The 15,703-nt window shown below is 38.8% G+C and overlaps 1 protein-coding gene across 1 annotated transcript in view; it reads left to right on the top strand.

Annotated features, from left to right (window-relative positions):
• The window catches only part of LOC150102416 (muscle-specific protein 300 kDa-like), a 1,203,500-nt gene that overhangs the window by 997,357 nt on the left and 190,440 nt on the right, over positions 1-15,703 (top strand). Inside the window, exon 67 of the mRNA XM_090399574.1 lies at positions 14,235-14,421. Within this exon, the coding sequence (XP_090255700.1) occupies positions 14,235-14,421 (187 nt within the window). The remainder of the gene's footprint in view (positions 1-14,234; positions 14,422-15,703) is intronic.

Here is a 15,703-nt window from a genome sequence, read left to right on the forward strand (position 1 = left end):
TTCTCTTATGTCTCCTCTTTTTTTGCCTATCTGCTAGTTTTTGAAGCCCACAAACTATCTATCTAATATCATACAGAGCATTCCATAGCCCTGTGACAATCTTTGTCACTCATCTCTTAATCCTCTCCACTACTTCTCCATCCCCATGGAATTTGGATGTTCATATCTGCACACAGTAGTCCAGATGTGGCCATATTAGATATCTATACAAGGAACAATAACTTCTCTATCCCTGCTTGTTAATGTGTTCTTCAACAACCACATAATATGATGTGCTGGTTTCACTACCTTTACAATAGGCCCTCCAAACTTTTACCTCTACCACACTAAACTCTTCAGTTTCATCAATATAGTACACAGCTTGTGATCTCTTCTTCCCAAAGTGCAGCATGTACACTTAGCCACATTAAACTGTCAACCATTTGGCTTTGCCCATACTGCAAGTCGATTTGAGTCTTCCTGCTGGATTTCTGCATTATCTTCATTTAGCATTGCTCTTTGCAGTTTAGCATCATCAGCAAACAACTGAATATTTCCTCTCAGATCATTTTCTATATCATTGATGCACAAATTAAACAACAAATGACCAATTATGGAGCCATGTGGTACACCACTAGTCACCTGACTTCTCCTGGATTCAACTCCTTCATAAACCACTCTTTGATATATGTGCATCAGCCACCATCTAATCCAAATCACCTGATTCGTATCCATAATTTACTCCAATTTATACAACAGAGTTCTATGTGGGATCCTCTCAAATACCTTTGCAAAGTCTAGCAGTATCACTGAGTAGCCACTTCCCTTATCTAACTCCATTGTCACTTTATTATAAAAGGTAAGCAGATTACTAAGGCAAGAACTACCCTTCAAAAAACCATGTTGTCCTATGATTTGCTTATAATTTGCTACTTCTGTCTTTGAGTCTCCTTTATGCAATGGGACTATTTTCCATCTTTCCACTCCATTATCACTATCTCAGTACCAAGGCATAAATTAAACAGCTTGGTTAGAAGGAGCTGATAATTCCCTTGTACATTAAAATAAAAAACTTTTATTATTAAAAGACCGGAAGATAAATGATGAAATATACAAAGAGCCAACAAGTTTCACTAGCCACTGTCTAGTATTTTCAAGGCTGAACTAGTGTGAAAACAAATGCATTAAGTTACATTTCAAACATACACTTTGGTAACTGTTAGGCCGTTACATTTGATCATTCTGTTTGAAGGCGTGCATGTGTTCGAATGCTTCAGTCAGATTCCGGTACATGACCACGTGTTGTGTAGTTTTTTGCATATTGTAATTCTGTCGAACTGAGAGAGATGATGAGATTTTTCCATATGTCTTTAAGAATAATACCCTGATTTCTATTTAAATTATTGCCTGTGCGTAGTACCACAGCTGCTTCTTTTAAAGTTCTGTATCTGTAGTCATTCTCGATGTATTGCATAGAACTGTTTTTCCAATCTATAACGTGATTTGATGTTGAGAAATGATGAGCTAAACCAGATGTGATGATTCTATTATGATTGACATCCCCCACATGTTCCTTCTGTCTTATTTCAAAACTTCTAGAAGTCTGACCAATGTAAGAAAGGCCACACGTGCATGGAATTTCATATACTCCAGGACATTTGAAGAAAGGTTCCTCATCTTTAGGTGATCTTAAGATTTGTCTGATCATGGTAGTTGGTTTAAAAACCACTCTGATGTAATGAGCTTTTAACATTCTCGCCAATTTTGTGGAAACCGAATTAATATATGGAATGACAGCTGTGGACACATATTGGGGCACCGTAACACATTGTTGATGGTTCTCTTTAAATAGCCATTTGTTTAAAATGTTAGAAGGGTATCCATTAAGAGATAGAGTGTTAGCTATTAGTGACAGTTCTCTCTGCACATCTGTTTCTTTTGAAATAGACCCTAAGGCTCTATTACGAACCACCAACAACGTGTTACAGTGCCCCAATATGTGTCCACAGCTGTCATTCCATATATTAATTCAGTTTCCACAAAATTGGCGAGAATGTTAAAAGCTCATAACATCAGAGTGGTTTTTAAACCAACTACCATGATCAGACAAATCTTAAGATCACCTAAAGATGAGGAACCTTTCTTCAAATGTCCTGGAGTATATGAAATTCCATGCACGTGTGGCCTCTCTTACATTGGTCAGACTTCTAGAAGTTTTGAAATAAGACAGAAGGAACATGTGGGGGATGTCAATCATAATAGAATCATCACATCTGGTTTAGCTCATCATTTCTCAACATCAAATCACGTTATAGATTGGAAAAACAGTTCTATGCCTTACATCGAGAATGACTACAGATACAGAACTTTAAAAGAAGCAGCTGTGGTACTACGCACAGGCAATAATTTAAATAGAAATCAGGGTATTATTCTTAAAGACATATGGAAAAATCTCATCATCTCTCTCAGTTCGACAGAATTACAATATGCAAAAAACTACACAACACGTGGTCATGTACCGGAATCTGACTGAGGCTTTCGAACACATGCACGCCTTCAAACAGAATGATCAAATGTAACGGCCTAACAGTTACCAAAGTGTATGTTTGAAATGTAACTTAATGCATTTGTTTTCACACCAGTTCAGCCTTGAAAATGCTAGACAGTGGCTAGTGAAACTTGTTGGCTCTTTGTATATTTCATCATTTATCTTCTGGTCTTTTAATAATCTTCTTCTTCTACAGCTTCTCCCACTTAAGTGGGGTCACTGTTTGTTATGAGTCTCCTCCACACCTTCCTGTCTTGGGCTTTCACCACATCCAAGTTCTTCATCTTCAAGTCCTCTTCTACCAGCTCCCTCCATCTCTTCTTTGGCCACCCACGCTTCTGCCTTCCTTGCACATCCATCTGCATGACCCTTCTTCCCACATATTCGTCCTCCCTCCTCATCACATGACCAAACCATCTCAACCTTGCCTCCTGTATTTTCGCTCCTAAGTTCGTAACTTTCACTGTTCCCCTGACATAGTCATTTCTCAGATGATCCTTTCTGGTCACACCGCACATCCACCTAAGCATTCTCATCTCTCCTACTTCCATCCTGCTGATGTTATTTTTCCTCAGGGCCACAGTTTCTATAGCATATGTCATAGCTGGCCTCACTACTGTCCTATAAATTTTGCCTTTCAGATTGATCGGCACCCTCTTATCGCATAACACTCCAGCCATCTCCCTCCAGTTCCTCCAACCTGCTTGTATCCTGCATCCCACTTCCTTCTCAGCTCCTCCTTCTTCTTCCACTGTTGAACCTAAGTATCTAAAGTCTCTCACCTTCCTGATGACATTTCCTTCCAGCTCCAGACTTTCTCCTGGCCACCGCCCACTGCGCAACACATATACTCTGTCTTACTTCTGCTCAGTCTCATACCTCTCTCTTCCAGTACTTTTCTCCATCTTTCCAGTTTAGTTTCCGCTTCTTCTCTTGAATCTATACACAGCAAGATGTCATCTGCATACAACATTGTCCAAGGTGCATCTTCTCTCTCCTCCTCTGTTACCACCTCCATCACAATATTAAACAGAAACGGACTTAATGCTGACCCTTGATGCAAGCCAACTGTTACTTGAAAACTTTCTGTCTGTCCCAAACAGGTCCAAACACTTGTCTTCACATTTCTGTACATTTCCCACACCAACCTGACATATTTCTCTGGCACCTTCTTCTCCCTCAGACACCTCCAGACTTCTTGCCTTGGCACTCTATCGTATGCTTTCTCCAGATCAATAAATACCAGATGTAGCTCCCTTTGTTTCTCTCGATATTTTTCCATCATCTGTCGTAACCCAAAGATAGCATCTGTTGTTGATCTACCAGGCATGAAGCCAAATTGTTCCTTTGCAATCTCCACCTCCTCCCTCAATCTACCATCAAGAACCCGTTCTAGGATCTTCATTGTGTGGGACATCAACTTTATTCCTCTGTAATTTTTACAGTCTTGTGCATCCCCTTTACCCTTGTAGATGGGAACAAGAGTACTCTCCCTCCATTCCTTGGGTATATTTTCCTGTTGGCAAACTTTCATGAACAGGTCCCACAGCAGGTCAATTCCCTCTTCCCCCAGTGCCTTCCATTCCTCCACTGGAATTCTGTCGGGGCCCACCGCTTTTCCATTCCTCATCCTCTTCGTGGCCTCCGTCACTTCCATTCTACTGATGTTCTGCACCATCCCCTCAGAAGGCTGCCCATTTCCTCTGTGAGTCCTTGCATTTTCCTCATTCAAAAGTCCCTCAAAGTATATTTTCCATCTGTTTCTTATGTCCACATCCCTCCATAATACTCTTCCTTCAGCATCTTAGATCTGCCTCACATGTCTTTTAATAATAAAAGTTTTTTATTTTAATACATCAGACCTAATATGTACAATTTAAGTTCCCTTGTACATTCTCATAATGCATGGGCTGGTGTGCCATCTAATCCCATGGCTGTGTTTATATTGAGATTCTGCAATATTTTAAGCACCTTCATTTCTTCAACTTCTATTTTCCCATCTGGCATTGCAACATCACCACCTGGATAGTACATCCCTCCCCTGCAAAATGCTCACTCAGTAATTCTACTATTTTTTTTTTCCTGTTACCTCCTCAACATTAGCACTTTTTAAAATCATCCCTAAAAGTAAAAGGAAGAATAGCCATTCCTCCTTTTACTTGCTGCATAGCAAAATAAGTCTTTAGGATTTCTTTTTTGCTTCATCAGCTAACTTTCTTTCATAATTAGTTTTGGCCTTCCTTACCATACATGTCATCTTTCTTGCCTGTACCTTGTACTGCTCATGAGCATGCTGATCACCTTTTTCTTTATAATCCCTCCTGCTTAATGAAGATATTCATCCATCTAACTGCTACATGATTAACCTTCTTATTGTGGATATATATTCTGATACTGCTTTCTTCAAATGCCCCTTGACCACTCAGTTTATCATTATCTCCTGGTTTGTAATTCCACATATTCCCCATCTTTAAAGAAAATTCTGCATGTCTGATAATCTCCCAAGTCACTACATGATCACTTTTCCCATGAAAGATGGCTTAGCTAGAGTTGTTACTGTTAAGTTCTCTGATGCTGTAATCAGGTCCAACACACTCAAGCTCGTGTTGCTTCCGTTACACTCTGCTTCAGGTAATTATCTCTGAGGAGCTGTATAAATTCCATTTCCTTCTGACCATCCCCCAACTAATCTGTGTCCCCATAATTGAAATCCTTCATAATAAAACTGAACAACAAAATTTTACAAAAGTCACGTCCCCCAGATTAATTTGGTCATTTTTTATAGATTTTGAGATGTTGAACATGAATATGACAATGAAAATGCAAAACTGGCTACAGTTTGTGAGAGATCCACAATAGTTTCTTGTATAATAGAGTAATATGCATTTATCACATATACTGGTAAATGTCCACTGCTATGTCTGCCATTGCTTTGCCTGTCACTTGTATAGCTGCTCACGATCATCTCTAGGGAGCATCCAACAGTAGTCAGCCAGTATGGAAGTGGAACACTTTCCCTGTGATGGAGAAACTATCGTTTCTCCATCATTGCAATTTCCTGAAATGTTCACGATGCTCATCACTAACCATGCTGCAGTTATCACGGAAGAAATCCAAATGGGAATGGAACAACTGTATTTTTAAGGACATATTGCAGCTAAGTTTGTGATATAGAAACAACCAGTTCCTTGTAGTTTTTCTGTCCTGATATTGCTGAGGAAGTTAGTTGACATCAGATGGAATACATCCCACGCTGTTTTCTCATCACCCTGTAGCAGGTTGTCGAACATCTTGTCAATGAAGAGCTCTTGGATCTGAGGACCCAGAGAAACTCCCTCTTTCATTTTCACTTCGCTGAGTCGAGGGAATTTGTCAGCCAAGTACTTGAAAGTTGATCCGGTCCAGTCCATGGCTTTTATGAACTTTTTTACTGGACCAAGTTTAATGTGTAGGGGCAGTAGCTGAATTTTCTGTGTTTTTGCCAGTGCTGGGTGTTGAATATTTTTCTCTCCAACCATAGGTTTCCATGCAGGCCAATCTCTCTTCACAGAATGAAAAATCCTTGCTTGGCTATCCTATTCAGACAAAAAGCAGCAGTACTTCATATATCCGAGCTGCAGACCCATCAACATAGACACTACCTTCAAGTCACCGCAGTGATGCCAGCCAAACTTGCTGTATAGCAGACAGTCCAACAGCTGTTTTATGTTGTCATAGGTTTTTTTCATGTAGACAGCATGTCCAACTGGAACAGATGGAAGCTGGTTCCATTATGTAGCAACATCACCTTGAGACTCAATTTCAACAAGTCTATACACAGTCGCCATTCATGTAGGTCATGTTTGCTTTTGATTTGATTTGATTTTCAAAGGGCACTCAAGGTACTTTATATACACCAGGCACTGATTTGAGAGGGGAGGGAGTTTGTCTTCAGTGGAATGGATAAGGGTGGCTAGTTTTAAGTGGGATTTGAAAGTGATGCAAAGATTATATTTCTTTAAGATTCTGGATATTTATTCTGATGTGCCTCAGACATAGTGGATGGTGATAGCATTACTGAAATCTTTCTGAAGAGAAGGTCATGGATTTTGGGAATGATTGATTTTTTTTTTTGATAGCAAGGAAACTTTAACCATTAGAGAGAAAACTGTGGTGTATATGATTGAGTTCTATTGCAAGAGTGGTCTCATTGGAAAAAGGTAATAAGTTCTATGTGTTAGTATTTTTATTACACCATATTGTTTGAGAGGGGGAGAGATGAGGAAAAAGTTTGTGAATGGGTTTCCTATATACTGAAAACACAGGTTACCATTAGATAGGCAAGTGACAAAGGTATCCAGAAAGGCCAAACTATTATTAGTTTCTTTTCCATAGTAAAATGGATTCTAGGATGAAGGCTATTGAGGTGATATAGAAAAGTATCTAACGATACTTTTCTTTATCATCCCCCCCATAGATAGTACCTCAATGGGAGGTGAACCCATAGAGATACTATCTATCTGTTTGTAAATTTTGTTCTTCCAAGAGAAATAACTGGAATGGATAGCAAAGGAAAAGAAGTCAATGATGTCAGGGAGAAAAACATTTTTTAAAATCAATAAGGTGTCATTTAAGGGACACCTTAAATTATTATTATTATTATTATTATTATTATTATTATTATTATTATTATTATAAATATAATAAATTTAGTTTATTCCTTTATCCAAGTGTGAGCAAACAAAGTTTGCACCTGAAAATATCTTCAGGACTGGGGTAAGGTAGTACAACACCAGACAACTCGTAGCAAAGGTGGACCATGCTAACATCACTCCTATCTCAGTATCTCCCATAATGCAAAACACATCTCCTTGTGGATATGTATAATGTTATGCATTTAGGGAAGGGCCGCTACCCAGACTAGTCTCGACCTTTATTGAGGTCTCTTCAGTGGGAGCCAGGCCCAGAAGTGGAGATACCAGGCAGAAGCAATGGTGAGGTCATCTTTACCTATACCTTACCCCAGTCCTAAAGATATTTTCATGCGCAAACTTTGTTTGCTCACACTTGGATAAAGGATTAAACTAAATTTATGATAGTCTTACCAAGTGAAAAATAAACTTTCAACATCTTTCTCTAAATCCAGAGTAATTTAATAAAAAGCTGGCACACTGTTTGGCAACTCCTATCGGTAAAGATGACCTCACCATTGTTTCTGCCTGGTATCTCCACTTCTGGGCCTGGTTCCCACTGAGGAGACCTCAATAAAGGTCAAAACTAGTCGGGGTAGTGGCCCTTCCCTTAATGCATAACATTATACATATCCACAGGAGATGCGTTTTGCATTATGGGAGATACTGAGATAGGAGTGATGTTAGCTTGGTCCACCTTTGCTACGAGTTACCCAGTGTTGTACTACCTTACCCCAGTCCTGAAGATATTTTCAGGCGTAAATGTTATTTGCTCACACTTGAATAAAGGATTAAACTAAATTTATTATAGTCTAACCAACTGAAAAATAAACTTTCGACATCTTTCAATATTATTATTACTATTTAGGCCTCTAAGGAATCAAAAGACTCATCGCGGGAATTTCTTCCTAGGAAACACAGGCTATCATACCACTCCTTAAACTCATTGACCATTCTCGCTCTCACCACTCTATCAGGCAACACATTCCACAGTTCAACCACCCTCCATGCAAAGAACTCACTTGTCACTCTCTTGCTCACAATTACCTTTTGTAACTTCCAGGAATGGCCCCTTGTCATCACTGCTTCCCACTCTTCAACCAAGCGAAAGAACTTTCCAATGTCTACCCTGTACTGCCTCTCAACAGTTTAAAAGTCTCAATCATATTGCCTCTCCTCCTTCTTCTATCCACCAAACTCTGCAGTCCACATTCCCTCAGTCAATCCTCATAACTCAATTGTACAGTCCTGAAACCATCTTTGTTATCCGTCTCTGTACCCGTTCCACAGTTAATTTATCCCATTCCAATCCTGGAGACCAAATCTGAGAACAATAGTCTAAGTGCAGTCTGATCAGGGTCTTATACAATGGAATGATAACTCTTTTATCTCTGCAGGTCAGTGTCCTTCTCATTATTGCAGCAATCCTCTGTGTTACCTTCCCCACTTTTGCAATATGTCCCCTGGTTTCAGGTTTCTATTAATCTTCAACCCCAGATCTCTTGTCTCCCCTACTTCCTGCAGTATAGCTCCTCCAGTAGAGTATACAGCATTCCATTAATATGTCCCAAACCTCAAAACCTTACATTTTGCTGCAATAAACCGAAACTCCCATTCATTTGCACATCTGTCTAGCTTATTCAAATCCTCTTGCAGGACTACCACATCTGCACTATTACTAATAGCCCTTCCCAGCTTCACATCATCCACAGACAACTGAATATCCCCCTGCAATCCACTAACAATGTTATTGATATAAACGTTAAAAAATATAGGTTCCAGTACTGAACCCTGTGGGACTTCACTTGTAACCCTCTGCCTCCTTGAAATTGCCCCACCATACACAACTCTCTGATACCTATCAGACAGCCAATCCTGAATCCAGTTGACCAACCTGACATCCAAACCTATGTGCTGCAACTTAAATATCAGCTTATCATGTGGCACCATGTCAAATGCCTTTGCTAAATCAAAGAAAATGGCAGTATATGCCTTTCCCTCATCTACTGCTCTTGTAACTTTATTATAAAAGGCTAACATATTACTAAAACAAGAGTGACCCTTCAGTCGCTCTATTCCCATTTTTATGATTTTACCACAATGTCATTCTTCCACAATCATTTCTCCTCCTACTGGCCACATAGCTAAAAAATTCCCTAGTATTTTCTTTGGATCTTAGGGCCAATCTCTTCTCATATTCCAGTTTCACCTTCATTACCATACTAGTCATTCTCCTGGCCTGTGTCTTATATTCTTCATGCATCTGCTCTTCACCTGTCTCCTTATATCTCTTCCATAGCCTCTTTTTCACATGCAGTTCCTGTTTAATATTGTTTGTCATCCACTTTACTCCAAATTGTGTCCTCTTCACTTGTGGAATACAGCTTACTGTTTCTGCTAACAAATATTCCTTCACAATTTCTCAAACACTAATGATATCCTGGCCTTCGAATTTCTCCCTCCATGAAACTTCCCCAAGTTGATGTCTAAGACTGTTATAATCCCCTGCCTAATAATTCCACATATGTTCCCATCTCTTTGATACTCCTGCATGTCTATTCATCTTTCAAGTCAAAACCACATGGTCACTCTCTCTCACTAGTGGGAGAGATGTGATATCAATTATTATCAACTCTTCTGATGCTATGATATAATCCAAAACTCTTGAACCTCTTGTTCTCTCTATTACATGTTGCCCAAGACATTTGTCCCTCAAGAATTCTAGAAACTCCATTCCCTTATTGCTACATGCATCTTCCTCTCCCCAATTTATACTGCTGTAGTTAATATCTCCCATAACAATCATTCTTTTTGCATTTGCCAAGCTCAACTGTTTAAACATCTCCTGGTCCCCACCCTCTGTGTTCCTTGGTTTGTAACAACTCCCCACTAAATATCCCATCTTGCCCATCTCTACCTCACACCATATGCTTTCAAAATCATTAGTGTCACTGCCTTCCAAAGCTTCCACTCTTAGAGGACATATGTCATCACTTTTCATAAGCAGTACTCCACCACCACACTTTCCATTCCTATCCTGCCAATAAATAAGGTACCGTGCTACTTCTATTCCTGTTATTATATCCTCTTCTGGCAACCACATCGCAGTGATTCCAATAATCTTTGGCCAGGCTGGTGCTATCTTCTCCTTTATTCCAGATATTTCTGGCATTAGTATAAAGCATAAAAATTCCACTGTTTCTATACCCAGCATTATCTCTCTAGACTCCACTGGGCTCAGTGTTACCTGATGTCGTTCCCCTTCTCCCAAGTATCCATTCTCACAAGAGGCCATCCCTACTATCATCCACCTTGGGCATTCTAGTTTTCCTGTACTGACACACTGACTTGTTCAGAACAGCAATCTCTCCCGATGCCTACGTCCTTCCTCATTCAAATGCAACCGTTCCCTCGCATACAATTCCTCTCTGTCCTCAAATGTCCTCCAAGCATCCACATATTCTAATCCTCTCTTCTGACACATTCTAGCTATTATGTTATTCAATATTACTGCTCTTCTGCTGAGCTCGTCACTATCATACCTAGGCAACACGCACACTATCTTTCCTCTCTGCGTCTTCTTTCGTACTACCTCAAGCAAGAATCTCATATCTCTCGCTGCCCAATTTATATTACCTCTCAAGTCAAATGACAAATCTCTTCTGGGTCTGGCTTTCACTGGCTTGATACCAGGGAGTAGATAAGTTCTGCTGACTGGCAGGTTTTTTTGTCTGTCACTAAGTAGAGCCGCCAATGACAGTTTAACAAGGTCACTCAGTGAGATTTAGAGTGTTCTTGTAGGTCACTCAGACTTTTTTGGAGAGAGCTCCCCCCCTTCCCTCCCACATCATAACAAAGTACATAAAGGATATGTGCTTTGCATTATGGAATATTAAGGCAATTGATGTGAAGTTATTAGCCTCTACATACAAGTAGCCTAGTCATGAAGCTACTTCATGCACAAACTTTGTTTGCTTACTCTTGGATAAAGGATTAAACCCATACAATTTCTTGGTTTCTTTAATTTATATTTAATTTATAGTCTGTGATAAGTGCAGAGAATGTAAATGAATACTAGGCATTATTATTGATGATAGAGAAAGAGTTATGTCCATACAAGGTAGAGATGCAAGAGGGAAATAGGGCCAGTGGTTTTGAGACAGTATGGTGTAAGATAGAGGTGAATAGAATCAAATACTTGGTGGGATGTTGTTATAGACCTGGTAATGTGGATGGTGGTGATAGTGAAATGTATAGTCAAATAAGCCAAGCAAATAAGAAAAGGGTGATCATTATGGGTGATTTTAATTATGGCATTATAGACTGGAATGAAGAGATAGCGACTGGAAGTAAAGAAAATGAGTTTCTTGAGTTTTTGAGGGATAACTACCTCAGACAGTATGTAACAGAGGGCACACGAGGATTAAGGGTCCTGGATTTGGTCATCTCATCGGAGGATGTAATTATAAATGAGGTGTCAAATCATCCACCAATTGGTAAAAGTGACCATGAGGTGATTACCTGGGTGGTTGCCAGCAGTGCAAGGACCCCTGTGAAAAAAGGGTATATGTGGAACTACAAGGGGGGTGATTATGAAGAGCTCAGGAGACAGCTTGCAGATGTAACATGGAATGAGGAGTTAGCTGGAAAAGAGATCAATGCAGCTTGGGGGATTTTCAAAAACTATTTAGTAGATGCAATGTCTAAATGTATACCATGGGTTAGAAGGTTAAATAAGGTAGGTGTGAGATGGATGAATAAAGAGATTAAGCATGCAATACAGAAAAATAAGGCATTGTGGAGACAGCATAAGAGAAGTGGAAGTAACCAATTTCATGAGGTCTACAAAGACCAGGCAAGGAGGGTGACTTGGTTGGTGAGAGTAGCTAAAGAGAGGTATGAACAGCAGTTAGCTAATGAAGCCAAAAAGAATCCTAGGGAGTTCTTTCGATATGTAGCCAGCAAAAGAAAGAATGATTATGGAAGGATGACATTGATTGGAGGAAATGGTATAAAGACAGCTGTTGCAAAATGTGTTGTGGAGATACTTAATGAGCAATTCATAAAGATCTTTCAATCTTGTGAATGTGACTTCATGGAGAGATTAAGAGCAGTTGATGATGGGGAGGAGAGACTGACTGTAAGTGAGCAAGAGGTGTTTGGGGAGTTGAGTAAACTAGATGTAAATAAGGCTGTGGGACTTGATAATATATCACCACGTATTCTGAAGGAGTGTGCTAGAGAGTTGACACCTGCCTTGACATATTTTTTTAATACGAGTCTTGCACTTGGTCAAGTTCCTAAAGAGTGGAAGGAGGGCAAGATTGTGCCACTTCATAAAGGAGGTGATCGAACTCAAGCATCGAACTATAGGCCTATCTGTGTGTCAGGTGTTGTGGTTAAGTTGTTGGAGAAGCTTGTGAGAACTAGGATCCAGAGTTGGATTGACAACAATGGTATAATTTTTGATGGACAGCATGGATTTGCTAAAGGGAGGTCATGTTTTAGTAATCTACTTACTTATTACAATAAAGTGACTGCTTCCTTGGACAGAGGAGAAGGATACACAGTAATATACTTGGATTTCGCAAAAGCTTTTGATAGAGTACCTCATGATAAGTTGACAGTCAAACTAGAGCAGATGGGGTTGGATATTAGATTAGTGCATTGGATTGGAGACTGGCTATCTGATAGGTATCAACAAGTTGTGTATGGGGGTGCAATATCCAGTTAAAGGAAAGTCACTAGTGGAGTGCCTCAGGGGTCTGTTTTAGGGCCATTACTATTTAACTTATATATTAATGATATTGGTGAAGATTTGGATGGAGATATTCAGTTGTTTGCAGATGATGCAAAGTTGGGACGAACCATAAAGAGTAGTGAAGATGTTGTGACCTTGCAAGAAGACTTGAATAAATTGAGTGATTGGGCAAGCAAATGGGGATGTGAGTTCAATGTTGCAAAATGTAAGGTTTTAAAATTTGGAAAACAAAGATGGGATGCAGAATTTATGCTTGGTGAGAATATATTGTTGGAAGTAGAGGAAATAAGAGATCTGGGGGTGATAGTGGATAAGGATCTAAAATTTAGGGGACACATCGCCAAAATTGTGAAGACAACACAAAGACTTCTGGGAATGATGCGGAGGACACTGACATGTAGAAGTAGGGAGATACTTGTTCCAATGTATAAGGCTTTGATTAGGCCACACTTGGACTATTGTGCCCAGATTTGGTCACCGGGTTTTCAGAAGGATGAAGAGATGTTGGAAAGGGTCCAAAGGCGAATGACTAAGGTAGTTTCTGAACTCTGGAATGTTGAGTATGAGGAAAGATTGAAAAGATGTAATTTGCAGAGTCTCGTGGAGAGAAGGAAGAGGGGAGATATGATAGAGACCTACAAGTTGGTAAGGGGTTGTTATAGGATCAATGGTGGAGAAGTTCTACAGAGAATAGTGGGAGATCAGGGGAGAACCAGAGGTCATCCCTGGAAACTGTATAAGGAGGGTGTGAGTAAGGGAGTGAGAGGCAGGTTTTTTTCGTGCAGAGTTGTGAGTGATTGGAATGCCCTGCCTGAGAGCGTGGTGTCTGCAAGTAGTTTGAATGTGTTTAAGACACGGTATGATGAGATGTGTGTATAAGATAAAAGGACCTCCTAGATGAGTCTTTGACTCCATGAGGTCTTGTTTTAATAATAATAATAATAATAATAATTATAATGGCAGGAAGAGTGGAAATCCAGCATCCTCAGTAAAAGATGCAGTGTGATTTCATCTAGAATACAAGAAATTTGTATAAGTAATCATTCAGATGAAGATGATTTTTTTATTATTATTTATAAAAAATAATAATAATAAATCAGATGAACAACACATGCAATTGATAGGTATGATATGCATTGTCTCACAGCCTACCCTAGATTTTTATGTATAATATTAAACAACCAGAACTTCCAGTGATGCCTTGTAAATCTGTGGGTCTAATTTTACCTGTAAATGCATGAATTAGGATGTAACATAAATGTCCTTCTATTTTCAGAATGAAAGATGCCATACAAAGCAGATTGAGAGCACTTGATCAAGCTCTACTAGCTCAGAAGGAACAACTCTCTCAGCTAGAAGAATGTACTCGTAAATTTGAACAGCTCCAAGCTGAACTACAGATGCTGTATCGACCAATAAGCATTTCTATTGAGGATGCTAAATCTTTATTAAACAGTTGTGATGTATGATTTGCCTCTATATTTTGTTATTATTATTATTTATTTATTTTATTTATTTATTTTTGTAAAGTAACTACTTATATATTGTATAAAGTTTCAGAAATGCCATATATTTTTTGTATATTACATGAAATTTGATGTAACTCTATTCAGAATAACAGATTATTGCAGATTTCTATTAATTCTTGCAAATGCTGTCACATATCATGCAGGAAATCTGAGTTTATCTGGCAAAATTACCAGCCAAAAGAAATGTGAAAGTGCCATTCTCTTCTCATACTGCACCTTTTCTTTCTTTATATGTATATATAAAGAAGAAAAAATATATAGAGAGAGAGAGGAAACAAAATAGTACAGGCCCTGAAAGAAAATTAAAACCACAGCAGACCACAAACCAGTTTTAGATAGGCTGCCACACTTTTTATATTGTTATATCTTAGCAATTTTTTACTTGAAATACTTTGGCACAAACTGAATCTGCATGCAGAAATACTACAACTACTATCATGTGGGCACTGCATATATGTTTGCTTTGCCATCAGGTTTGATAATCAGGTTTTTTCTTTTTAATTGTTACTTTATTACTTATAGGATGATTATGGTAATTAAAAGCAAACCTTGAGTGCACAATAAAAAGGACAAAAAATGTCACTTAAATACAAAGTGGAAAGTAACAGTTCTTTGTTCACAATTATCTACTTAAGAAAAAAAAAAAAGATTGACTTTTGTTTGATAAATGGCACTTGCAATGCAAAAACTTACCTAAGCCCAGTCTAATTTGTATGTGCTCATTACACTAAAGTTCATGTTTAATTTTCATATATATTTCATATATGGTGCTGAAATATATATATAAGTATTGGGACATTCCTGTTTTAGAATGTTATCATCATCATCAAATTCCTGCCATGTACCCTCAAGGGGTATACAGGATATGATAGTACTACATGGAAAAAATTACATCATTACCAACTTCCTATCTACAATTTTCCTCCAAATCAGTCTGTTACTTGTCAAGACTCTAACATTATCAGATCTTATATTTCTATCGTCTAAGGCACTTTGTACCGTATCAGTCCACCTATATCTTGGTCTACCTCTGGGTTGTTTTGCTGCCAACCTGGCAGAGAACACTTGTTTTGCTAATCTTTCCTCGCCCATTCTGTTTAAGTGACCATACCACCTGAGATTAGCTCTGCTAACGCATTCCTGGATGCTGACAATGTCAAGTTCTTTCCTAATATCCTCGTTTTTAATATGATATTGCCATTGATGCCAGCTGTTC

This window comes from Typopeltis vanoorti, chromosome 10 (genome assembly GCF_054136105.1).
Source record: "Typopeltis vanoorti isolate ZY-2024b chromosome 10, IOZ_Tvanoo_1.0, whole genome shotgun sequence".
Taxonomy (NCBI): domain Eukaryota; kingdom Metazoa; phylum Arthropoda; class Arachnida; order Uropygi; family Thelyphonidae; genus Typopeltis; species Typopeltis vanoorti.